Here is a 26404-nt window from a genome sequence, read left to right as displayed (position 1 = left end):
ACTAGTAGTAGTCTGTGACCGTTGCATTGCTACAGCGGAGTGTGGCTGCTGACTAATTCAAGATCGTCTGTTGTTGTGCCTTCTGTATGATAGTTTGGTTTGTCAATTCACCCAGCTCCTCTTGCATTCAGTCAATTTGGCTTTTAATTGGAAACTTTTCCGTCCGTTTCTTTCATTGAAAATAAATAACTCGTGAATAAGAAGCGCCTGGAGCGTTTTAGACCTGCCCGCTTCCCAGCTAAATCTCTCTCTCTCTCTCTGTCTCTCCCTCGCATTCCACATTTCAGTTTTCAGGCACCCTCTCCCCCTCCCCCCCAATCTGAATGCATAAGAAGGTCAAGAAATTTAGAGAGACGATCGAGGAGGAATCCAGTAAAACATTTGCTGCAGATAGATGATCAGTTTGGATTTGGAGACCGAAAATGAAGCAGCAAGTCCAACCAGTACTCCAAAGCTTTCCTTGTATAAACTCCCAAGCAAGCAAAGACAGCCGCCACCAGTGATGTTCACTCCACCCGTCACTACTTCAGCAGCATCAATTCCATTCCAATGGGAGGAGGTGCCGGGGAAGCTCAGACCCGATTTCAGACCCACGTCTTCCCCGGCCGCCGCCGTTAAAGACAAGAATTCTTCTGTAGCCAGATGTCTAGACCTCCCGCCCCGGCTGTTGAATAACAAGAATAATACTAGTACTGCTCCTCACAATATCATCCATCATCCTCCTAGTAAACAACTATTCCCAGTCACGAACGATTCTTCTCCCACGACGGTGCTCGACGGGCCTTATCCTCATGGCGCTGGCGGCCCATCCTTCTCTCGCAGCTCCGCATTTTCTTTGCCTAAAACTAGAGGGTCTTTCAGGAGCCTGGAGGATGAAATTTTTAGAGATGTCAATAAGTACCGACAACATCGTCATGATGCCATTGATGAAGTTGTTGGGAAAAGAAAGGTGATCAATGATAAGGAGAGATTCGCTTCTTGGAAATGGGGGAGCTACAAGGAGAACAACGCTACTACCAATGATGGCAGTTTCTCCTTCTCTGCTGGATATGATCACAGTTTTGGTTGTACTTCTTTCGCTTCAACAAGTCGTGGGACAATCAAGAGGAGAAGCAGCTTCTCGAGTTTCTCTCATGCCAGCTCCAACCTCATCGTAAGTGTCTGTCAACCCTCTTCAACATATTATATACAATCCATTTTAGTTTCCTTGTGATCAACTGTTAACTTCCCTGCTAGTTGATCTTTGATCTACATTTGGAAACTAAAAATTCTTGCTTCTGATTTTCTACTTTATTTTTGCTAATTTACATGAATCCCTCCTGTTTAATATACTGGGACATCGTCTAGAAGTATAACGTTGTGTGTATTTTTACGTCTAGCTAATTGTTAATTAAAGAAAACAATATTGGATCTAATTCAGTAGAATACCGCTGTAGGCCGGCATTTATGGGAGCTTCAAGCAAGTGCTCCCGTGGAGACGAAGACAAGGACAAAAGAAGGATCAAACAGTCGGCTGAAATCAAATGGGAATCTCCGGCAGCTGGCTTCAGTACTCTGTCCAAAGAGAAGGAAATGGAATATGCAACCTGCCTGTGCCTTTTGGGGCTCCTTAACTTCGCCTACTATATCTCTACCGAAAGGCCACCATTAATTTCACGTCCTCATCGGATTTCTTGATCCTGATTATGGGGAAAAACTAAAAATTCATATTTTTGTTCCCATGTAGCAGGATTTTTGTATCTAGTACAATCAAACAAAATCGCATATCAAAATTGCTGACACTATCATGGATGGATGCTGCCCACCCTCCATATGTATGTATATTAATCCTCTGGAAACCTGACTCAAAAATGTATTTTTGTCCTTTTATTAGTCTACTACGACAGTATGACTTGCACATGAACTTCTTGAGAGTTCCATGAAATGTATCCATATCCTATTCTCTGACGTGTTTAACCGGGTGGAACGATTTGAACAGCGCAAAGAAAGAAGAAGAAGAAACCAATGGAAATTTTCTTCTCTCCAAGCTAATTTAAGACTAAGCCCAATCCAATCCTACCTCAAGTACTTGCTCAATCTAAGAGTAAGCCCAAACTAACTCGGACCGTATACGTGTCTATTGGACCGTATACTAACTTAAATCATTGCATATCTTGGGCCGTATACGTGTCTATTGGCTATATTCATGCACGTGTACAAACTACAAACAGGATGAGGAATTAACCAGAAAAATCTAATCTCTCTTCATGCACAAACATGATATATATTCGAGTACATATATGGCTGGATATATGAATTGTTCACTGAACCTGAACCTCTACATTCATCCAGTACTAGCATTTTAATTTCTAGATGGATGTCCTGTTTGTGCATCAGGAGATCAACGATGGTATTTTTTTTTTTTTGGTAAGAAACGATGGTTTTACTTACTGGGCCTTGTGCAGTTCATATCCATGTCGAGAGGAGGAACAAGGAATTCAACCAGAATGTCCCAAGCAAGCAATATGAATAAAAAGCTAATTCGGAATATTCAATTCAAAAGACAAACTGAACCAAATCCTACATTCGAAAATCTAAAGGGAAACTAAGATCCAAAATCTAAAAGATAAATCCTACGTTCTGAAATCTAAAGGAAACTAAAAATCACGAGTAGAGTCAAGCCATGGCAGCAGCAGCCATTGCCCTTCTTTTCTTGTAATTGGCTTTGAAGCATGCTTGTCTGAGTTTCTTGGTTCTTTCAGTCAGTTCCATCTCGGGAAGCACCTTTAACATTCTTTTGTGCTCTTCCAGCATTTCAATCTCACTTGTCAATCCCAACTCCTACAAGAATTCAAAAGGTTACTGCAACATTCTTTAAAACTTCAGTAATTCCCGTTTGAATACTTAACCATACTACAGTTTCCATACTGTTTTCTGGGTTGTTTTATTAGAAGGTGAGGAGGAGGAATTAACGAGAGGAACTTTTATTCCGTCCTCTGTTTTTCTTTAAAAAAAAATAAATAAATTCCTTTATCCATTCAGTGTTCAGGATTCAGTACTAATCAGGATGGAGTACTGCATGCAGCTAGCCTGGATGGTACCTTAGCACTGTCAATCAACGACTTCAAGCTCTTGATTTTCCTGTGTGGCCAGCGCCTGATGTTGAGTTCCCTGCATCGCTTCTTCAGGACAGTGAGGCCAACCTTCAGTTCCTTAGCTGCTTTTGTAATTGGAACATCAAAGTACTTTTGAATCTCATCCACCTCAAGCGCCGATGACTTGTACCTCCCACTTACCAACCCGTCGTCCGAAACCAAGGGCTCTGACGATCTCGAGCACACCGCATTTCCTCCAGATGCTTCGGCAAAAACAGTCTCACCATTCTCGAGCAGCGCTTGATCACGTATCTCTCCAGCTGCATTCAGCGGTTTAGCATCGACAACATTGACGTCTCCCTCAAAAAATGGTTCTTTGACGTCTGGCGGTGAGTGCCACCCAAAATCCCCACAAATGTCTTCAAAATCCTTGAATTCCATTTCCAAGCATGGAATGCTATTATTCTTCCATTTCCAAGCATGGAATGGCTCTTTACAGTTACATATGCCCGATGGGCATTGCCCCAGGCTTTCAGGAAACGCAAGGTATGACTGTTCCCATGCTCTGCAAGAAAGCAAGAAATGCATATATATTAAGAAGATCGTGAAAAATTACGTCAACAAGTAAAATAGCTAGACACATCGATCAAAATAGCTAGTAGATTCATAATTTTGGTGACATCCATCCTCAGTCTTACGTACCCTGAAGGTGGTTGTTCTTCGAAATATAAAGATCCATCAGATGCAAGGAGGTTCTCCAGCTGGTATACCACGCTGAGGGCTGGGGGATTCATTCTGCGCAAGGGAATGCTAGCAGGGCTGGGGGAAAAGCTGAAGAAGTAGCTAACATGGTACGTATAAATTGTGGTGGAGAAAAATTGGAGTTCGTGCAGATGATCATGGGAGTTACAGGAGGGATATTATGGAATCAACTTAAATAAGGCATTAATGGTGAACAATTACCAATTACCAATTACAGAAGGGGCTGCATCATGCAATGTCTCTTTAATGCTTTATAATGTTAAACACGAATGAACATACATGCCAAACTCCCAAGTACATTCCAAAAAGTGCATGTACATTACTACTAGTCTACTACTACATTTTAATTAAAAAAAAAAATTAGATTTTTTGACTCTGTTCAACTCTAAATTTTACAAGCAAGCAAAAAAAAGAAGAAGAAAAAAAGACGGCTCAGATGTCTAACTATGCATTCCAGCCGATCAGTAGTAGACAGTTGGTGATCGAAAAGATAAAAAGATGATTAGAATTTATGAAATAAATTATTTTATCTGAAATCATCTCAATCCAAATAAATCCAGTATGTTCTTTGCATTTTTTGAATAAGATTAATGGTTTTTTTTTATCGATAAATATCTTTGAATTTAAAAACAAAAAAAAAGGCATCAATATGCATGTCTTTGCATCATTGCATGGTCAAAAGTCCAACCCGTGGTCCGTCTAAATTAAAGCGACGATGTCCATGTAAATGTTTTCCCTTTAAAATATTCAATTCGAAAAGAATTTCCAGATTGTCAACAGTAAAACCAGGGGGAAAAAAAAAAGAGAAGAAGATAGAATTGGTTAAAGCTGAGAATAGATGGATGAGTGGATTATCATGCATATTAACCTTACCTGATGTATGAGATTAATGCATGAATTCCAAAATTGTTGGATCATTTAAGGAGTAGGTTACACTTTACAATTAACGAGGCGGATGGAGTTAAATGAGGAGGGAAATCGTGCTTATCCAGTACAACCTCCCTTCGAAATATGCATTAATTGATTAATTCCTCTAATCTGAGCCGTCATTTCTTGAAAATTGGCCATAACACACTGCTAACTAATTATACTACCCACGTCTAATCTCGCAGTTAATAAGCATCGAAGTCCGGGTATCGGAATGCGGCGGCCGCTATCTGAAACCGTTGAAGGTTTTTTTCCACCCACACATCCACACTGTACGGTGTACGCTACCCTCTTCAGTCTTCAGAGCCAGCCAGCCAGGGCGGATGGCTAAATTTTGGGGAATTTTTTTTTAAAAAAATTTTAAGTGAATATTCATTTTATATATTTTTAATTACCATTTAATCTCATATACTACACTAATTTTTTCAAAAAATTGTAATTCAAAAGGACTCTAATTTGGATAAATCACGCTTTGTTTGTGTCTCTCAATTTCTTACACTTCGAGAGATTTACACACCGTTCCTAAGTTCTTATAAAAGCCTTAAATGTGAATTGGGAATTTCAGATTTTGTTTCCCGATGACTCACGAGCTTCAACTAGATGATTAAATTGATGTTTAAGATTTTGTTTCCTTTGAATAATTTTATACGTAATTAAATTTGGTTTGGTTACTAAGATCGAGATTTCAATAATTAGAGATCTTAAATTCAAATTTTTCTCTTTCACTTCTTATCATTTTAAATCTCGCCTTCTCCTATTAAAAAAAAAATTTTTTTCTAGGGGATGGAAGTTATCAGTGAACAAGAGAAAAAGCGAAGAAGCCCACTTTATAGCGTTGCTCGGAAAATGCTAAAATAAAGCCAAGCAAAGCTAAAACGAGCGCCATAAACCCAATACCCGACTGGCTGTTACCGAGAGGGGAGAAGCCCAAATATATGGTCGTAGACTTTGAGTAAGTCCTTCTGCGGCCCAAAATCCAGAGTAGATGTGTTTTAGAGTCCATCCGGTAGACTTGGTAATTGGGCTCTGGGCCAGATGGAGAGCATCAAGCAGCAAGCAATAGTAGATCAAAATCAATGGGTGCGGTGTGAATTGAATTCCAGTAGTAGCCGTTCTAGGATAAGAGGGGTGGGACCCTTCACTTCCATCACCACCATTTGCGGCACTGATTGAATTAAATTACGAGTTAGTTAGCATTGTATGAGGATTGTCTCCCCAGTCACGGTAGGAGTTTGGATTTTGCGAGTCGAGTCCCACAATTTGGAAGCAGATCGGTGAAATAGTCAGACTTCACTTGACTTGCTCGAATTGTTTGTGGGTCCTCTCCATGTTTCTATTATTACTGTTTCTGATAGATTCTTATTAAGAGGGAGAGGAGGGACTTGGTATTAGGAAGCAAGAAAAACTCTTCTGGCTTGTGCTAGTTGTGATATCTCATTCGTACAAACTACTACACTTGATTGTTTGACTAAAAGCTCTCACTGCTGATACAAATTAGTATCATCATTTTGACGTAATATAGGTATCAAGTATCAAAGCAGAGCCGCCCCCCCGGGGGGGGGGGGGGGTGAGCTTGACGGATACTAAACCCCAATATGACAGTGGGTCAAACTGTCAAAAGTCTTTCTTTCTTTCTTTCTTTATGTTATGGGGACTTCAATTTAATCAGTTTAGGTTAGCTTAAAATGACATTTAGCTATTCTGAATTACTACTAACTACAAAACCCACTGGTTTTTCTTTCTTTATTTGATGGCTTAGATGAATTTTTACTACTAGTATTATCACATTTGTAGCGGCAATTTCGTGCAGTGGTCACTTATTGCCAGCCTAGAAGTGTCAAAATCGGTAGTTCGAACGGATCATAGTTGAGTAATAATGGATATAATTTTATTAATCCATTTATACAAATTTAATAAATGGATCAAAATAAACCAACTCATTTATATCCATTTCAGAAATGCGTGTGTGTATGAGTATGTCCAATTATAAATGTAAGACTCAACCAATGGCCCTTTTTGCTGTTGGCCACCACTAAAGATTTTAAGTTTTGGTGGGGTGGGAGGTCAAAAGTTTAAATTTTGCCTCCCATCATCATTGTGCCACTATATGTGGCTTCTTCAAAATGCATACAATTGCATAGTGCACTCGTCTGGTTCGATGGTAGTTTAATTTCTGCCATTTTCCAATTAGTTCAGTTGGGCATTCCGTCTCTCTAGCATAGGTTAAAATATGAATAGGAGTAGAGTAGATATTACCGTTTAATAAAAAAAAAAAAAATCTATGAGTCAATTGAAATTCTACTTGTTTTTATATTTATTTTTTTCCATATTGTTTGACATCAAATAACAGCATTTTATTATTATTAGACTGATAAGAAATTTAAATATATATATTTAACACCTACTAAAATTTGATTTTAAATATAAATTTATTTTTATATGAATATAAAATGATTGAATCGAATTAATCCACTGCTCACCAAATTGAACTGTGGTGGACGCTAACGTTACCAACCAGCCACCACTATGCCGTCAAATGATCCTCTCCATGATTGCCTCCAAGGTCATGCTTTTCAAAAAGTGCTGGTCTAGAGGGCGGACCACGCCTTTTCCATTCAGCCAAAAATAATTAAAAAGAAAAAAGAAAAGGGTTCACCAAACTTTACCTTTCATTTTCCCCACTCTTTTTGTCACGACACAGTTGAGACTCCAAGCAACGAAAGTTTTACATTGTTGAACCACCGCAATTGAGCATATACAAATAGTTTCTTGATTTAGAATTGAGCCAGACAATTTTAGTGTATTTACAAAAAAAAAAAAAAAAAAAAGGTTAGGGTTTGAAACATCAAAATGCGGCTAACTATCTATGGATTTCATCGTCTTATGTGTATTAGTAATTTAAATACGTCTATGAAATATCATCTTCAAGTAGTTAATTTTGATTTTGCAGACTCATTTATCCAACGCCTTTTTAGTGATTGGATTCACCACACTCCTCATTTATCAAAACACTTTGCAGTTCACCTAAAACAATAAATTTTGGTGCCTAAGTGTTTAATAAAATAAAAATTCAATTATAGCCAATTACGTAAGACTTGTTAAAATTTTAGGTGAGAAAACCTAATTGGTTCGTTCATATATTAATACTAGGGATAATATCATGTACCATCCTTGAGGTTGCTCCTAATATCACCTGACTCCCTAAGGTTTCAAAAACATCACTTAACTCCCATAGTAATTGCAAATAGACTATATTAACTCTCACTTCAAATATAATTCACATATCAAATAAATGGAGCTAAATATTTTATAAAAAAAGGAAACAAAAGTCATTTTTTTTTCTGCAGTATTCTCTCTTATTTATTTTTTGGATGACTATGTAATTTTATATTTGTAAATTATAATAAAGTGAATTTTGTAATCTTTTACTCTTTATAATTATGATATAACGGGATATGATTTATTTGTTTATTTTGATTTATTTTTTATAATAATCAGTACAATTTAAAGGTTTGGGCATGAGTTGAGAAAATGTTGGAGAAAAAGATAATGTTCATAAGAAATTGGTTTTGAGCATATAGAATTAAACTAGTCAACTGTATTTCTTGGCAAATATCTTTTTTATTTTTCAAATATATATTTTTATGGATTATAACATTATGATGTGGTAGTACTGCTAAAAATTATTTTTTAAATGATGGTTTTGTTGAAGTAAACAAAGCGATCTAGGAGAGCTTTTATTTAGCAAGTAGAAGGGTAATTTAGGATTTTTAAAAATTTTGTCACACAAATGACAAAAAGTAAGGAAGGTAAGTGGTATTTTTAAAACCTTAAAAGTGTCAGGTGATATTAAGAGAAAAACCTTAGGGGAGGTTTTTGATATTATCCCTTAATACTACGATACGATGTAATGGTGCACTAACAAATTTATGGTGTTATGAATTAGTATGATGGTAGCTGGTATAGAGTGTAAATGGGTCAATGAGAGCAATTGAAATTTGAAATAGCGTGTTGGTGGAGGTCCTTGTCCTTGGGGGTGGGAGTGGAGCAGTACGTATTTCACTAATATATTTTGTGTGGCGCCGCTGGCGTGCCTTGAAAGAGCGTGCGGTCGCTGATGGATGCAATTCATATTTGAGCTTGAACAAACATTTGGTTGGCCTGCCTGGGGCCGCCTATTCCTACATCCAATAATCCTTTTCTATTTTTTGTTGGAGTTTCGTCTTTAATAAATCTGTGAATTTCCCTCATCATTTATCCCACCAAAGTCCAATTGAGCTATATATGGAGCTACCAAAAAAAATCCATTTAAACTAGAGAGATGGATAATGCACCCTCTGATCTGAAGTCTCTCTTTTTTAGACCTGGAAGGGATTGTAAATCCATGCATCTTAGTACATGAGTTTTCGCCCAGCAGAGGACACTGGAGAGAAGGAAGTGAGTTAGTGGGGAACCACTAAACCGGCAATCATTAGAAAGAGGACTTGGGCTCAAGAGATAAGACCCCTGACCCCCAAATTTCAGCTTATAAAAAGTACTAAAAGGGGTGGACTTGGGATTAATAATGAGATGCTCCAAATTCTTCTTGCAAATAGACGTGGGTAGCCTTGATGGTGCTCCCTCCCTCTTGTCCAATCCCATCATCCTCTTCCAATTTTTTCCGGTTCCCTCCCTCTCTTCTCACCTGCTCTCTCCTCTTCTCTTCTGTCTTCAAAACCACTTTCCCCACCTCCAAATAGTACACCGTTCCACAATACAATCCAACCCACAAGTTGTCGTTTTCCAATTTTCCCTTTGGTTTAGTCAAAATCTTTAGACCGAACCCCATTTGTCCCGTCAGTTAGAATGGGCCTATTTATGTCTCATTTGCTTTCCTCCCTTTAAGAAAATTGAAGCCCCACTTCCACTCCCCTCCCCTCCCCATGATCAAACAAAGCTTAATGGGAAGGTGGGTGTGGCTTTTATAGCTTTGGAACAAGGCAAAGCTTATGCTTTACAATACTCGTACCAATTTACTTACCATATTAAGTTCTTCTTCATTGCTTCATTACTTGTTCCTGTCTTGGTTGTTGAAAGATTTGATTTTTAACACTTTACGGTGACTACTAGATTCTTTCCAACACCTTCGCATTGGAAAATTGTGGGCTTTTGAAGTATGTGTTGTTTGAGTTTATTCTTCTTATCTTTTTTCCCCTCTCCAATTAAGTAGCTAGATGTCTATTATCTGTTCAAATTTCTACAGTCAAAGCTTGCAACTTTTTTGATGTTTTTAAGGAATTCGGATGCTTTTGGCAGGAATATCTTTAGTGAGGGACAATAGGAGTGTAATGATCAAGTTTTTTTTCTGGACAAGATGGGCTTTTGGGATTCCAGTTATCTTTCGTTTATCATTAAGCTTGTAATTCAGGATTATTTCGCGGCCTAAACAAGGGGAAAAGAAGAGAGAGAAAAGAGACTTGAAATATACTAGTTCTTGTTCAGTTGAAGATAAAATGGAAAGTGTCTTCCAGGGACATTGCTGATTTTCTCGCAGTCTTTGTCTTGTGTATAGTATTGGTCGGTCCGTTGAATCACGTAGCTGCTTTTCGAGACTGAAATGCGATTCTAGCACGTTTATCCAGCCAATAGAACGATCAGAAAAATAAAATGAAAGGAAAGGGGTCTAGTCTATTTTCTATTGTGGCAAAAATCTTTTTCCATGTTCTTTTTAATCATTTTTTTTCCGGCTCTCTGTCAATAAGCTTTGAATTTATTGTCCAAGATGTTGATTGATTTTTCACTGCAGAGCTCAAAAAACAATGAGAACACTTCACTTGATGACCCATGTGAGAACTAAAATCGGGATTTTGTTTTCAGGATAAGAACTTTTTAGCTTCTGTTGCTGTGAAATGGAGGCTTTAACTTCAACTGCTTCAGTTACTCTCCCTCGAGAACCAGCCATCTATGATGAGGCCTCTATGCAGCAAAGCATGGTCTTCTCTGACAGTCTAAAGGTACTTTCTTGATCCCTGATTGGTTTGGCTTCTAGTAGTTATTTCACAGCGAGAAAGTTTTAAATGGAAATTTCTTCTTCAAGGACGGAGTAGCATTCATATGTACACGAAGAAACAAAAGTTTCTGTTACGGGACTAAATTATCTTTCTGCAAGGAAATACACATATCTTAGTGATGTATATGTAAAAAATCTGAAAATACTAGATTAATGAAATTACAAGAGAGCTTGCTGGATTTGATGCATGTTTGGGGCTAGATTTGTTAGAAACTTGGATTTACACAGTAAAGGGGCAACTCTTTTACTAAATAATCTCTTTCCTGGTCTGTAATTAAGAAAAAAGTGTAAGGAATTTGTCTGTCCTTTTTCCTTATGCGTATGGTTGAATCATTCATGCATCTTGTCAAGTACACTTCGAGCTTCTTGATAATCCTTAATTCCTGTGCTTCCATGCCAAGGCTATTACTCCATACTATTTAGCTTTTTTGACTTGGTTGTGAAAACTTATGTATCTTATGGCATGATTTTTGATAGGATTTGAAGAATCTGAGAAAACAATTATACTCTGCAGCCGAGTATTTTGAATTATCATATACCAGTGATGACCAAAAACAAATGTGAGTTACTTTCTGTTATGTAGAACTTTTAACATAATCATGGCATTTTATTTTCATCTGAATTGAAATATCCTGCTTGCACAGAGTTGTAAATACTTTGAAAGATTATGCAATCAAAGCTCTTGTAAATACTGTGGATCATTTGGGCTCTATGTCGTACAAGGTCAATGATCTCTTGGATGAAAAGGTTGATGAAGTTTCTGGAACTGAGCTTCGGGTATCTTGCATTGAGCAGGTAAGTTGGGTTGCGTCTTTTGTCCAAATAGTCTGTTTCCCTGCATCGTTTAAATTTGTTACTTTGACCTTCCAATTTCAACATTTTTGGAAATGCATAACCATCTTAAGCAGTGTTCTACTTTAATTTTCTAAGTAAACTTAGATTAAATTGGATTGCATTAAGGAATAGAAAAATTGCTTAGCTTTTTCTTCCTTATTATACTTTTGGGCGGAGAAGGCAGAGGCTGCAGGCATCGTGTTACTGTTTATCCAACATGCATCACCTGAAAATGTCTAATAACAGATATTTGTCACTGCAGCACTTTCCTGAAATTGGCTATGTAGGAGTAATAATGTTGTTATATAAAGACATCATTTTGGGAGGATTGACGTCTTCCAGATTCCTGGATGCACGATCCAGAAAGTTTGCTGACAGAAAATGATTCATTGCCAAAATTCATTTGAATGATAGGAATATTTTGCATTAAGCTGTTATCAGTAAATCTGGAAATGAAAAATTTACATTTACATTTTTCTTCGACAATTTATCCTGTCTTTTCATATCAATACAAAAGGATCAGAGGGGATTTGTGAAGGGGACAGATTAATAGATAGACATTCTTCATGATGGCATTCCAATTGGCACAACGAGTTACTTGGCTGTGGTATTGATTGATGTACAAAATCAAGCGTCAAATGCATTTTGCAATTCCTATTAATGTTTCAGTTTGAACTAGATTTCTTGAAATTACAAGGTTTTGGCGGTCAAGGGCCAGAAAGTGAACCATAGGTCTTAATGAAAATGTGGATATGTTGATTCTTGCTCTCTTGTTGTGCTTCCAGAGATTGAGGACTTGCCAGGATTATATTGATCGTGAGGGTCTCTCACAGCAGTCACTGGTCATAAATACTCCGAAATACCATAAAAGATACATATTGACCGGTAAATAGAAAATCTCTATTCTCATGTTTTTGATTTCCCTTCTTTTCTGTCATCTCAATCGTAACTGTTTAACAACTACAAATTTTTTGTTCAGCTGCAGAGAGCATGAACGGTGTCAATCATTTAAGGTTGCATCAACAAAGATGTAGCCTGGATGATGAAGATGACTGGCATCAATTTAGGAATGGTAGTTTCTTGCTTACGATTCTGTTGGACTTGCTATTTTCTCTGTAACTTGTGTTGTTTGAGCAACTCTTCAGCACAACATAATTGTGTTTCAACAGCAGTTCGAGCGACAATTAGAGAAATCCCATCATCTGCAGTTAGGTAATAATCCTGTGGTTAATCGTGGTTCATCAACTTGAAACATCTAATTTACCAGATCATGCTTGCTGCAGGAATGGGCGTTCTCCATCACCTTCACCGCGACTTTCTCAGCAACCTGGAAACTTTTCATTCTCAGGCACTTTTCCTGGAAAGGAATCAGGTTCTCTCATAATCAACTCTCATCTATTTTCCTTGTTAATTTCTTATGTAAAATATTTTATCATTTGTTTTGGTTTCTTATAAGGACTGTTTTGGTGATCAGAAAAGCGAACAGTTTCACCGCATCGATTTCCCCTTTTACGCACTGGATCTCTTGCTAGTCGACAAACTACTCCAAAGAAATCTAGGCCAACAAGTCCAAATCCAACTCGACCAACCACTCCCAATCCTTCTATTGGAAGACAGGTATTTGATAGATCCTTTCTTTTGTTTCACTAGTTTCTTTCCTTTTAACCTAGAGCAAACTGTACTTCTTTGATCTCCTGTCCCAAACAAGAAGACAATAATATCAAGTGTAGTCAGAATTCTTAATTATTATTAGTTTGCTTTCATGTTTTCTGGTGTTTGTTATTGTTTAAATGCTTTTTGTCTCTACCAGTTCCCTGCAGAAGCTCGGAAATCAGCTTCAATGAGGTTCCATGCTGAAAGAGGGAGTCCCAAAGATCCCAGAGATACTGATCACAATTCTAGCAAAAGTAAACGCCTGCTCAAGGCATTGCTTAGCCGAAGAAAGTCAAAGAAAGACGACATGCTATATACTTACTTAGATGAATACTAATGCCACCCACTGGCGGAAAAGGAAGATGTCGCCCACCTGGCTCTATATTTCCCTGCTACACCCGCCCATTTTGTAATGCTAGCTGTTCCCACTTCCTAGTATTCTTTTTCTCTTTTCTACCATTTTAAGTTGCTTGAGCAGAAATATGTTGTGTCATAGATACCGTGATATCAGCAAGAGTTAAATCATATTATTACTACCTTTCCCCTTTTTGTACCAGCAAGGATGCACCAAAGGGTATAAGCGGCAATGGCTTATTTATTTTTATTAGAGAGAGAGAGAGAGAGAGAGGAAAAGGGAAATAGGTGCAACGCTGTTGGTTTGATGAATATTGCGAGTAGCGTAGCGTAGACATGCTTATATTTGCGACTATGTAGGCAGTACGAGATTTCATCTCTGCTGGGAAAATAAGCAGTGGAAATGCAGTTTCAAGTTAGCTAATTTTTGTCCTTGTTCAGCCAGTGCCCGTCAAAAGTACTACTACTACTAAGTCCTCTACGGGGAATATAAGCACAAGAAATGCACTTTCAAGCTAGTATGTTTTGTGCGCGTTCAGTGCTAAACCCTCCTAAACTACTAATTCCTCAGCCAGATAAAAATGCAACAAGAACAATAAGGCCTATAAACAAAACACTTGAAGCCAGAAGATAAATTATAAGGGTCTCTTTAATATCTTCTTATAAACTTGCACAGAAATAACAGAAACTCTAATCCGATAGCCAAATGGGATTTAACAAGAAACTCGCATCTGATGCATTGTTTTGGAACACAAATTTAAACTGCTTCACTTGATAATACAATTGATCCAAGTGGACATAAATGTCAAACTTCCACTCCTTGATCGAATTCATCTATGGTTTTCGTGGCAAGAGTCAGCACATCAACAAATGCACTAAATGATGCCCGCAGAAATCTTGGCTCTACTGCCTCAAAATGCCTGTAGAAAATAAACTGAATCACGTTAAACCTACACACCTTAGTCATTTGGATAACAAACTACGAGAAGCATTGGGGGTGTGCACTCAATTGATTCCAGCATCAACATAGATAGATTGGCAGACATGTTCACAAGCATTTCAGAAGATATCTGAACCAAAGTCTTGATCAAAAGAATGGTAAGGAGCTTACACTAAAAGCTTTCCATCCGAGACTGACATTTCGCGCTTTACCTTGTCTGGCTGCAACTATATGACCATTAAAAGAGTCAAATGTTAAACCATTTAACTGATGGGAAGAGTTAGACATCACCATACCTCCTTATCTACATCCAATGCTGAGTAGACAATGCGAACTTTTCTTTCAGATTCATAATTTACTTCCAAGTCACTGCATTTAACATTTTTCCACACAATTAAACAAGCAGCAAGTATCTGATGCATGCTCGTGCTGCTAATTACCATCCAGAGATCTAATCTATGAATCCCATTCTGTTTTACTTGCCGTGATTCATTTTTATTATCACAATCAAGTAATTTTATCATAATGAATTCCAAAAATCCCCTGCCTAATTGCTTATACCCAATATTAAACAGACTATTGATCACAATACAACTTTCTTTGATACACAGCAATTTAGTCAAACATAAACAAGATACTCCAAACCTGCAAGTAAATTTAGAATAAGTAACAGAAGGGATTGAGTTCCCTTCATTTCTTTTGCGATAGTCATGTATTACAAAATATTAGTCCCTAGTCTAAATCAGCCAAAATACGACAGAGGGGAATCTTCTCTTCGGAACAAGGAAAAAAAAAAGGTTTTTGTGAAACTGGCGTCTCTCAAGAAACCAGAGTTGCGGGAATTGAGAAATTAGACATACACAAGTAAACTGCGTAGGGTTGAAGTAAACACCTCCCAATCCACATCTCCGAATCAAAACAGAAATTATAAAAAAAAAAAAAAAAAAATTACATTTGAATCAACGGAACCATAATAACGGGACGAGTTAGAAATTAGTTCCGCTGGAGTGCAGCATAGCACCTTCCCCAACCCAAGCACGAGCTGCAATGTTATGCAGTGATGTGGTATTATATGCCTAAACAAGAGAGCGATAGAAACAGATGGAGAAAGAGAGAGACTGACCAACTGAAATCCCATTTGGTTAGGACAGTATCTACCGTTGTTTCGTCGGAAGGGATAACCTCCATCTTTATTCCTAGGGCAAGTTGGTCTCCTACTTCCGCCTCCGAACAGAAGCCGGCCAATGTTTTGTTGATTAAGTTCAAAAAAGAAAAGGATAAATTACCTTTGACCCCTTTCTAGTTTGGTGTTTTATCACGTAAGTACATAACCTCCTATAGTTTAAAAATCTATATATAACTCCCTCATAATTTAGATACTATCAATAGTAAAAATTCAAAATTAAACTAATAAACTAACAAATTTTTCCTTTGAATCCATCATGTGATCCACACATGCGCGATCATTTTTAGAAATTTAAAAAGGTTAGAGAAATGACTTTCACCACCCTCATAACTTCTGGTCAAATGCTAAAAATTATTGAGGATAGAGAGATGATTAAACCCTCATGACGAGGAGTCTCACGCTAGGCAAAAATTGCCGGTTACATACGAGCAATCGGTTACATAATGAAAAAAACACGTGTTTCCTCTTTTCTCGGTAATATATGGAAAATTCTATCATCCCTTTCTATCATAAGCCATGATTGTAATCTAATAAATTTTTGCCATATAATTGAATAATTTAAACTCTTGAAACCATTTAAGTGTTGATATCTCTCTTTTAATACATCCAATAGTGAATTGAAACGTAACGATATCACATCCAGAAGGTATCGTAGAACATTCCTAAAAGTTGATTTTGAGAAAATTTGGGATGATTCTTACCTTGCATGCATCTTTTGTTATTTGTTTTCGCAGATTAGCGTAGTTAATTTAAGCAAGTTTCCTTCTTATTTTCCCCCGGTACAAGCACGATTTATAAGCAAAACTGGTAAAGTGGTTTCATTACTTTTGTTTTTTGTTTGGGCTTACTTTTACAAGTTATCTGTCTTCCTATTTATATAGATCGAAAAAACTAGTCTTCTGGCTTTGGGGAAAAAAATAGCCGGCAACGCCCACCACAATAGTGATTATTGGAGAGAAAAGAAAAAAAATTTAAGACTAAGTTCCTACCCCATAAATCTTGAAGGTAAAAGAAGAAATTAACCCAAATTAATTCGGATAACTAGGACTCGGTTAGGCAAAGTCAATTTGTCCGAAGGTTAGACGCAGTACATTTTATAGTACTTAACAAATGAGACTGCAATTGTGCCGCCCATCCTCAAACTGGAAATGCTGGCGCAGGATGTGAAAAGTGATTGATCTAATGGACGGCTTTGCTAGACGACTGTTTTGATTTTAGGAAAAACTGCTTGACGTGATTGAGAATATGTACTGCTTTGGATAATGATGTTGCTTTAGTGCATTTGGCTTTATTGGATTATCGTTAATTGGATTGGATTCCCAGTCCACCAAGAAACTTTGAGCGCCGGAGTAACAAACGAAAGTGACGCCAAAAAAGAAGGGGTCTACGCGCATTAGGTTAGGTGTTGTAATGGACTGCCTTGTTTGGATGCATTTTAGTGGTTGGCAATAAAGAATATCCTCGCGGTATATTTCTTGAAATGGCCCCGACTTAAATTGCTGCGGATCACGCCATTATTCATACGTCTCTCCCCTATGAAGAAGCCCTTTCTTTTTCCTCTTTTTTTCCCCCATTCCCGATGTTTGTTTACTCATCCAAGTCTCTAGCTTGAGGATCATTTGTGGCTTCTTCTTCTTCTTCTTCTTCTTCTTCGAGCATATTATGAGTTGGCGGTTCTGGGTCAGTGACTGGGTGCTCAGGTGATCATACTTAGAAAGGTATGTCATGTTCGTGGCAAATTTTGTTTGGTCTCAAAGTGAATCACGAGTCTTAGTATTTATCCCTTCTCTTCATGCCGGAGTCTAGTTCAACGAGCTCTTGAGTTGAGAGTCTTTTGAGAGCGAAGTGATGCTCGAGAATTCTAAGTATGTTCTTTCCAACCAATTCTCAATTTGATTGCCTTCGGTTTTGGAGACTGCGGAAGATGATCAGATGACGCTTGAGGCGCCAGATTAATCCGCACTGATGACCCAAGTCAAATTCATACCAGGTATCCTCTTTTTTTTCCTGAAGAAAATATTAGTACTAACTAGTTCGGGATTATAACGTTCTCCTAATGTTAACATAGACACTGCGTCTAATTTGCTGCATCGTTCTGAGCTTCTTCTGTTGACCATTAAACTTGTTCATGTACTTGTATGATGAATCGGATTTGTCCTCTAGATTAATTTCTTGAGAGAGATTCCATGAATAAGTTAAAAAAATAAAAAGAGTCTCCGAGCGTCTCTGTCTCCGTCTGTTAAAAAGAGAGATTAGTGTTGAGAGAATCCAACGCTGTTTAATGGAATAATCTTTTCTTCAACTGATACGTGAACTCCCCTAACTGATACTGTGCAGAATTCTTTGAGTTTCATTGGTTTATAGACATGAGAAGACGAGGAATCAACAGTTTTGTATTAATATCAGGTACACGGTAAAATGGACATGCAGTTACAAGTAATATTTCCTGACCATTGATTGAGGTGTCACTGAAACAGGAGCACAGAAAAAATGCAAGGCATCCAGTTTATGATTGCCTTGCCATCTTTACAATCATCTTGCCTAAAACTTGGCTGTTTCATTTTTCTCTTCCCTGCTGCACTCCACGAACAAAACTGTGACTATGGTCATTGTTGGTACCCAGGCCGACTTTTTGTCTCCTTGTGATCTTCTTAGATTAACCAAGAAATAAATTAGGCGAGTTTTGCTTGTTTTAGTGAAAAGCCGCGTTACCAGAAGCTCATAAATAATCAAATGCCCTGCAGATATATATATAAAGAGATCCGATTAGGCTTGTACATCTCCATCAACATATCAGCACCGCAAAAGGTAATAGGACAATTACCAGTAAACAAGCTTCTCACCTCTCTTAGCTATGTCAGGGTAGGTCCTACTTTGGCCGGTCTTAGACTTCTTGTAGATCTTCTCAGGTACTCCGCTACCAACACGAGGAGGCCAAAAAGGTACAAGAAGAAGGCATGAAGCTTTCCTACAAGGTCAACCATGAAACTCAAACTAGCTCCTCCCTCAGAGTTGATTCTCCCAAATTTTATCCACCCTGAAAAAGCGTCAGCACACAAGCACGAAACAATTTAATGGAATAGGCCAGTTGACAACATTTAAACACCATCATTACAGCTATTGGCCCTTTATGAGACACCTAAACTTAGGCTTCAGCAAACCCCGTTTCAAGTTTCAACAGATTTACGTTTATTATATCCGAGCCAGCCTAGTTTCAAAATTGAAAAATGGTATGCTGTCAATATTGCTATTTTGTACAACTCCATAGCGCAAGATGGCTACAATGCCAATATTTTATATCCATATTTAATCTTTGTCTGAATGGATCCTTTCTTAGTTTAGAGCAAGTCACTTAGTGTTGCATTATTCTTCTGATAACATGAAATACTCACCAGAGCTTTTCAGGGGCAAGTTTGTCCAATCATGTGTGCTTAATTTTTCTTCTGATGCCTTGAGCAATTCAAGAAGAGCTTTATTGACCTGGAGTTAATGATGAAGTTACTGATTCGAGCAAGAAATAGAAACTGATCATATCACACACATCCAGTTCAGGAAAAAATAGAATTTTAGGAGGCCAACAGTCTAAAACGAAATACTGAGTAAACTTCCCAACAAGTAACAGAAAAAAAAAAAAAAAAAAAAAAGAAGTGAATTGCACCAGTAATTGAATTCCGTGGAAGCATGGTTTTCTACTTACAATCTCAAAAGTGAAACAAGAAACTAAGCCTGTAACCAGCACTTCATACAATCAAAGTTCGGCATGAGAATGGAATTTTGAAACAATTTCTAGCTGCTTCACAGTGCCTCATCATTATTTTGACACACACACAGAGAACATTGTAACTCAGCCTTGTGACATTTTAATTCCAAATTATAAGACGATCACACAAGTTTTGTAGCTGATAGCATAATTATTAAACCCAGCAAGGAGCTCAACCCGGAGAGGTGATCGGGTCACCGGTTCAATCATGGGTGGAGCGGTTCAACTGCGGATTACACGATAGTTATATTATATAATATAATAATATATTTTAAATTATAAAAATAGTAAAATTTTTAAGTTAGTGGTTCAATTAGCAGTTTAATCGGAGATTTTTTTCAATTCACAGGTTGAATCGCCAGCTCGTTGACTAGCGATTTAACCGGGGGTTTGTTGCTTAACTGGTTTAATTAGCAACCCAGCCCAGTTCTATGGCCAGTTCGATCGCCGGGCCGGCCCAACCTATGGCTGATAGGTAGCTTAATGCCTTTAAGGACCAGGCAAGCTACTTTTTCCCCCGGTTTGGTCAGTCAATTAAATGTCTTTCCCAATTTGGCTTCTTATAGTTCACAAAATTCATAACAATCTGCAGGTACTATGGATTTCAGAACAAGCCATCAGCCAGCTAATAACATCAGCAAGATCCAGGTAATGCAAGCACCACCAGTCAAGCTAAGCCAGAGTTTTTCCATGCTTATCATCTCATTTCAGTGCCTCAGTGTTTTTCATTTTTTATTTCTCGTCTTCTTCTTCTCTCTTTCTCTCTCAATTTTAATTTTGGTCGGATTTGGCAGGGAAATATGGCACCTGGTTTCAAAACAAATTTTCAGCCTACTTTTTCCATTCTCAGCTACAAAAAAAGAATTTCTACCTCTTCAGTCCTCTCATGACTGACAAGATGTCCCCCATGAAGTTCTACCATTCGGGCAGAAGGATACAATTTCTCAGCAATCCTCTTTGCATGGCATAATTGAGCAATGACATCATGTCTGAACCATCAAAAGACTACTCAGTTTTGCTAAGTAGAGATCTTTCAGGTAAAATTGCAACTAACAAGTAAAGTTCTTGTGCCGTGAACAGTAATAATACCTTCCATGGATAACTGATACTAGGAATCCAGCCGCACGGATTGCTTCAAACTCTGCAAGCGTCAGCTTATGCGTCCAGCATGCATTTATTTGACCTTCAAATCCATAATTGGTCTGCATGCCAGTAGATGATATACCTTTAACATATTCCTGCAAAATGGCCTCAAATAAGTCTGCCATTCTAACAGCTTTTACTCATATACTGTAATTTCACCTTTGTTAAGTAATGGCCACATATTATGGCATCAGTAACTCGAGAAAAGTGGATCATGCATAAAATTGCCACAAAGAGCGTAACATGTTAATGAGAAAATGACAGAAAACCAAAAATATTGTGATACATATACAATTACAAAACATTTGGATACGGCCAACTGCTTCATAGCCAATGATAGTTATTAATCCCAGGTTTGAGTGAGCAAAAAATGCAGGAGGATAACCATAACATCTTAGTAGTTTGCTGGTCAACTATATTATTCTGCACAAAAGTTGAAAAGGAATAGGTAGTAATTCCTACCTATTCCTTACCACCTTGAGGGAATCCACCAGGAAGAATGATTAGACCTTAAGACAATTTGAAATAAAGGACAAGTAAAATGGCAGACTAAGACTCTGCCAACTCTCTGTTGGTTGAAACAGATGCCCTATTTGGATTATCAAATATTGCTTGTGTAAAGGTTTGAAAATGATTTAAACCACAGGTAACAATCATGCACCATGAACAACACACTGGTTGATAATCACGCAATCGTTTACAGCAAGTCAACAAAAGCCATTGGTTGGTTGCAAAGCCTGCCAACTTGCTGAAGTTGTATCTTAAATGCACTGCAATACATCTTAAGCGTCATGCAAAAAAGGCAAGCTGGCTCACTGTTCCTTACTTGATATAGAATTGCTCTTCTGGTTTGCGTGCCAACATACTCTTCAAGATATTCCTGCATAGACGTTACATTTCCTTAAATGTCAATCATCTCAGTGACACTATTTGATACCCTGGATTTCTAACATCAACAAAACCAAACAAGCCTTAAAAAATGTGCAGGAACTTTTTCATTGTACCATTAAGCTAAGTTGATAACCTAACAGGAGGCAAAGTTCAAAAGTTGCAAAAGAAAAATTCATAGAATCATATACAAAGTTTCCTGTCCCAATTTTTATCTTAATTTCAACAACGAAAACTAGACCAACCAAAAACCAGTCCACATTTGGCAGAAGTTTTCCGACTCACTGCTCAACTAGTCTAGCTAAACTTCCTTTCAAAACCAAGAAAAAATGAATACAAGAAAAATGTTCTAAAACAAAAACCATAAAACAGCAAAAGAAGGGTAACCTTTGAGTAGTGAGTGTCCAAATCAACAGCTGCCCTCTGCTGAGGAGTTTTTGCCCTCAAAAACCGGATTGCAATTGACAAGGTTTGACGATCTAGCTGCAAAATAGGGAAAGTTCTTATCAGTCAACATGGTTGTACTGCATATTAGAATCATAAATTGATGCTGGAAATCAAATACAGTGGCCACCAGAATCACTTGATCTCAAGCCAACTAAACAAACAAAAGTGTTCATCAATGGGAGATGGATATAATGATGGCCATAGCAACTATTTTGTAAACCTTTTGCACTTGACTGTTGGATAGAAAGAAGAGAAATGCAGAGCTTATAACCCGTCCCCCCCCCCCCCCCCAGGGTAAACTTGCTGAGAGAGAGAGAGAGAGATTATGTTCAAAACAGTTTCAGAGGGGAATTACTTTTGTTTCAACGATTTAAAGGAGGTGTCCAGAAACAATCTAAGATTGCATTTTTCATTGTACAGATTGGAACAAGATAAGAAACCGCCATAATGGTTACACATCATTGAACCAGATTGCAGGGTTAAAGAATATTTGTCATTTGCTCAGAAAGGATACGTACCTTTGGAATGCATTCATAACCTCCACCCGTCACATTTAGTAAAGCCAGTGATAATACCCTGCCAGGGACCATAGCAGCCATTTTGCAAGCAATCATACCTCCTACATATATCCCAGCTTCACTCAGTCATGCGAACTCATATGCCACTTAGAGCAGAACTGAATCCTAACACTAGTACCTAGTTCCATAGGAGTATTTCCCAGTGAAGTGAACCACATCATTAAAACAATGAACAATCGAAATCATGACAAGCTCAGTTGAAGTGCATGTCTGACATTACTTAAAATATACCTCCAGGTTATCAACAACTATGTTTTCAAGAAGAACTGTTGTGTTTGGTGGCCTGCATTTCCTCTTTCAATTTTGAAATTTGGTATCAAACTGAAAATCGACCCTATTATTCCACACCAAATCTTATCCTTGCAATAACTATATTTCTGTTTTGTAAGCAATCCTTCCAATAAGTTGATTAACCTATCTTAAAATCACAACTGACATTAAGGGGCTCAGGGAAAACCAAAAATGAAACAAATCAATAAAACGACTGAGTAATGTTGTCACTCATGGACTCACCCATTGAATGTCCAAATACATGGGCCTTTTCCCAACCCAAAAAATCCATTATAGCGACCGCATCTTTTGCCATAAGAGTCGTTCTGCACAATAACCATTCCACAATACTATCAGTTTCAGAATATATCCGCACCCTCTTCGACACAGCTGAAGTAAAAGAATTAAAACCTAAAACCCTGTATATTCGGAGTTCCAACGCGTCAAGGTCCACTTTTTTACTAACCTCAGCAGCTCATTTAGGAGGAAAAATGAAAACCATCTGCAGAAAGCTTTCATTTTTCTATTTCACAAAAAGAGGGAAAGAGGAACAGGAGAAACTTAAATGGTTTGCCGCTTTGCCTATATCATTTTTCTCAGAACCCCAAAAAAAAAAAGGAAAAAAAAAAAAGACAGCAGAAAGGAAGAATTTCTAGCATGGAACGGATGATCATCACAAAAATACACCATTTACATCTTCGACGGCCATTAAAACCAAAATCCATCACAAGTCTATGTCTTTACCAGAATCTCAGAGAGTCAAGAAACTAACAATCAATTAATCAACCCACGATATCTATGGGGGTTGTGATGCTAAAAAAGATTGGAGTTTTGGAACAAGGAGTTTTGAGGACTCACGTGTAAGCTGACTTTTTGGTGGGCACGGAGCTGCGACCCATTCCACGATTATCAAAGGCACAAACCTCCACTCCAAGGCTCTCATTGTGACTAGCGATAGGGGTTTGATCGCCGGCCGGCGATTCCTCATCATTGGGCGTCAAGGTACCGGCGAGCGTCCTGATTTGCCGTTCCCATGAAGTGTGAGTCCCCGCCAATCCTAATAATCAAAGCGAAAAATCATCATCGACCCACAATAATTATATATGTTAACACTTTAATATCTTCCATCTTTTGTTGTTTTGAATTTTTACCGATGATCATGAGGACTTTAGTTGGACCTCGCCCGTAAGTTCTGTAGAAAATCTTAATTCCATTATCCCCAGGGGCAGCTTCTGAACCGTTCTGGAACGAGCTGACCTCGCAGAATGGCATGTTGGGTCGAATTTAACAGAGAGAAAAGAGAGAGATAGCAGACGAGGAGGAGGAGGAGGAGATGCGGACGTGGAGGAGGGAATGTTTATTTTCCAGGAAACAACACCACATAACGAGGAGGAATGCTATTTTTTTTTTCTTTTATAAGTACCATCACTAACTAATACAGCTAAAAATAAAAAATAGAAAAGATTATGTGTTGTTTTCTCCGATGCTGCTGTTTGTTTTCGTTTTCGTTTTTGTTTTCTTTTTTTGGTTGTATTTTATCTGGTTTTGGTTAGTAGACTAGTACTTGTTTTATGATGGTGGGACCTGAGACGCGTGGCAGATAAGGAGTGATTTAGTGGGAGATTAGGAATACGATGGTGGTCGGCTGCGCGTGGAGTCCAAGTCAAAGTCAAAAAATGTTAGTACTATGACTTTTTTTTTTCTTTGTCAAAAAATAACGTTAGTTAGCACTTAGCAGATCCAAAATCCAATTCAACGTTAATGGCAATGGGGCAGCGACAGCCAGGAGCGATTCGAGCGAATCGAGGGAGAAAGGGTCTTCCACTCTTCCTTAGATTTTTTGAGTGAATGGCCCAAAAGGTCATTAAACTATTAAAAATGGCATTCTTTGGTCACCAAACTTTTTTTGTGGCCAAAAAGGTCACTGAACTCGCAAAAACTCTCCAGCGCAGTCATTTTACCGAATTTCAACGGTTTCTCATCCGGTGGCATGGGCAACGTGGAATGGAGGAATATAGTCAAAGGGCAAAAATGTTTACTCGTATCAAATGAAAAAAGAGCAAGAAAAGGAAGCATTCATATCAAGCTTTTTTGTGTCCAGTGTTAAGCACCGGAAAACCACCTAATACGGTACTGAGACATCCGACCTCGTTATACTTGAGACTAGACTTATTTGAAGAACTGGGGAAACCCGCTTTAATTTGGTGGAAAGAAGATTTCTTCTGCGGTCCTCTTTGAGCGGAATTGTTGCTCCACTTCTGGGGACACCTTGAAGGAAGCCTGCAGCACTTCCGGGGATAAGGCCTTCCAGACCGATGTTCTTCCAGCCATGTGAGTGAAAATGGGACTGCCATACCACAGCAATAAACCCAAAAATAAAAACACGGTCAGAATGAATTTACAAGATAGAGAGGAAAAAAAAAACAATCAAGCATTGAATTTGAGGAGTACTGACTCTGGAGTTGTGACAATAGAGAACCACTCGAGACCATCAGCATCAGCAATTTTCGAGACAACGAAAAACCTGGGAACTATGAACAGATTACCAGCCTTAACAGTTGTTTCTAGGACCCGCTTGCCATCAACGCCAACAATCTGGGCACGGCCGTGGTGAAAGCAGTGATGAAACTTGTGGGCTCAAAGGGGTCATCGTCGTCGGAGTTGGATGTGGGGTTGGGGTTAGTGGTGGGACGGATAGGGAGAGTGGGGAGGTCGGAAGTGACGAGACAGAGAGGAAAGTGAATCTCGGTCACAGCTAGTAAACTTCTGCACTGGGTCAAATTGGAAAGTGAAGTGTTCACAGCCAGTAAACTTCACCGGAGAAGACGAAGTGAATGTCGGTTGATTGGTCAACTTTGGGAACGAAACAGTCTGTGAGTTCACTTGCCCCAATAATTTTTGGACATTTTTGCCCATATTAGAATATTTATTCAATTCAAGACCCTTGTAACCGGATGAGAAACCGTTGAAATTCGGTAAAATGACTACGCTGGAGAGTTTTTGCGAGTTTAGTGACCTTTTCGACCACAAAAAAAGTTTAGTGACCAAAGGATGCTATTTTTAATAGTTTAGTGACCTTTTGGGCCATTCACTCTAGATTTTTTGTTGTTAGTAGCAGGTGTTTGACTTTCTTTTCCTAGAGTTACTTCAATTCATCCCCTCTATTCTGTACCCTTATTCTATGCTCCGAGGTTCGGGGTAAAAAGAAAAGAGAAAAGTCAATCAATCTAACTAAATACTCTTTGCCTTCCTCTTTATACGAGAATTGTTCTAAATCTATACGCTTTCCATCTGATCTGATAATGGTTCAATTTCCGTCAGGTTTCCTCCCATCTGGTTTGATGGTGGTTTAGTCCCCGTCAAATTCTCTCGACTCAGTTGAACCACTCCTTTAAAATAAGCACTCATCTGGTCTGATGGTGGTTCAGTCCCCATCAGGTCCCCTTCCATCTGGTCTGATGGTAATTTAGTTCTCGTTATGTTCTCTCTGACTTAGTTGGATCACTTCTCTAGAGTAGGCTATAGGAGTAAATTAGACT

The 26404-nt window shown here is 38.2% G+C and overlaps 5 protein-coding genes and 1 long non-coding RNA gene across 12 annotated transcripts; 3 read left to right on the top strand and 3 right to left on the bottom strand.

Moving 5' to 3' along the window:
* The first annotated feature begins 673 nt into the window (after positions 1 to 673).
* Positions 674 to 1822, top strand: LOC113764179. Its single transcript, XM_027308261.1, has 2 exons — positions 674 to 1153; positions 1437 to 1822. Exons 1-2 carry the CDS (start codon positions 957 to 959, stop codon positions 1675 to 1677), a joined length of 438 nt encoding a protein of 145 aa, XP_027164062.1. The 5' UTR covers positions 674 to 956; the 3' UTR covers positions 1678 to 1822.
* An 833-nt stretch (positions 1823 to 2655) lies between these two features.
* On the bottom strand, positions 2656 to 3868 carry LOC113762261 (protein RKD3). Its single transcript, XM_027305635.1, has 3 exons — positions 3777 to 3868; positions 3081 to 3639; positions 2656 to 2820 (listed from the first exon to the last, which is right to left on the bottom strand). The coding sequence occupies exons 1-3, from the start codon at positions 3866 to 3868 to the stop codon at positions 2656 to 2658; spliced, it is 816 nt and encodes a 271-aa protein (XP_027161436.1).
* Positions 3869 to 9388: 5520 nt separating this feature from the next.
* On the top strand, positions 9389 to 13844 carry LOC113764161 (protein ABIL3). 5 transcript variants are annotated; one of them, XM_027308241.1, is made up of 10 exons: positions 9389 to 9711; positions 10620 to 10756; positions 11290 to 11372; positions 11457 to 11607; positions 12432 to 12531; positions 12626 to 12718; positions 12819 to 12858; positions 12930 to 13018; positions 13121 to 13263; positions 13457 to 13844. In XM_027308241.1, exons 2-10 carry the CDS (start codon positions 10652 to 10654, stop codon positions 13634 to 13636), a joined length of 984 nt encoding a protein of 327 aa, XP_027164042.1. In that variant the 5' UTR covers positions 9389 to 9711; positions 10620 to 10651; the 3' UTR covers positions 13637 to 13844. The 5 variants fall into 5 exon arrangements, with proteins under 5 accessions (XP_027164042.1, XP_027164038.1, XP_027164041.1 ...); XM_027308237.1 differs by having other exon boundaries at positions 12792 to 12858; XM_027308240.1 differs by having other exon boundaries at positions 9390 to 9711; positions 12816 to 12858.
* Positions 13845 to 14279: 435 nt separating this feature from the next.
* Positions 14280 to 15860, bottom strand: LOC113761959. Of its 2 annotated transcripts, none has more exons than XM_027305168.1 (4): positions 15717 to 15860; positions 14890 to 14962; positions 14765 to 14814; positions 14280 to 14573 (listed from the first exon to the last, which is right to left on the bottom strand). In XM_027305168.1, exons 1-4 carry the CDS (start codon positions 15779 to 15781, stop codon positions 14459 to 14461), a joined length of 303 nt encoding a protein of 100 aa, XP_027160969.1. In that variant the 5' UTR covers positions 15782 to 15860; the 3' UTR covers positions 14280 to 14458. The 2 variants fall into 2 exon arrangements, with proteins under 2 accessions (XP_027160969.1, XP_027160968.1); XM_027305167.1 differs by having other exon boundaries at positions 14765 to 14820; positions 15717 to 15858.
* Positions 15861 to 17302: 1442 nt separating this feature from the next.
* LOC113762861 lies at positions 17303 to 20422 on the top strand. 2 transcript variants are annotated; one of them, XR_003467274.1, is made up of 4 exons: positions 17303 to 17497; positions 17586 to 17769; positions 19889 to 20187; positions 20334 to 20422. It is a non-coding gene; the product is annotated as an uncharacterized LOC113762861 (long non-coding RNA). The 2 variants fall into 2 exon arrangements; XR_003467273.1 differs by having other exon boundaries at positions 17303 to 17769.
* LOC113762860 (putative aminoacrylate hydrolase RutD) lies at positions 18153 to 24240 on the bottom strand. The gene is made up of 11 exons (XM_027306477.1): positions 24017 to 24240; positions 23724 to 23922; positions 23109 to 23191; positions 22536 to 22636; positions 21958 to 22053; positions 21509 to 21562; positions 20629 to 20777; positions 20411 to 20528; positions 19172 to 19259; positions 18623 to 18816; positions 18153 to 18517 (listed from the first exon to the last, which is right to left on the bottom strand). The coding sequence occupies exons 1-10, from the start codon at positions 24135 to 24137 to the stop codon at positions 18632 to 18634; spliced, it is 1194 nt and encodes a 397-aa protein (XP_027162278.1). The 5' UTR covers positions 24138 to 24240; the 3' UTR covers positions 18153 to 18517; positions 18623 to 18631.
* Positions 24241 to 26404: the final 2164 nt, after the last annotated feature.

Source organism: Coffea eugenioides, chromosome 2 (assembly GCF_003713205.1).
Source record: "Coffea eugenioides isolate CCC68of chromosome 2, Ceug_1.0, whole genome shotgun sequence".
Taxonomy (NCBI): Eukaryota; Viridiplantae; Streptophyta; class Magnoliopsida; order Gentianales; family Rubiaceae; genus Coffea; species Coffea eugenioides.
Note: the sequence above shows the minus strand (reverse complement) of the source record. Positions and strands in the feature narration are given on the sequence as shown.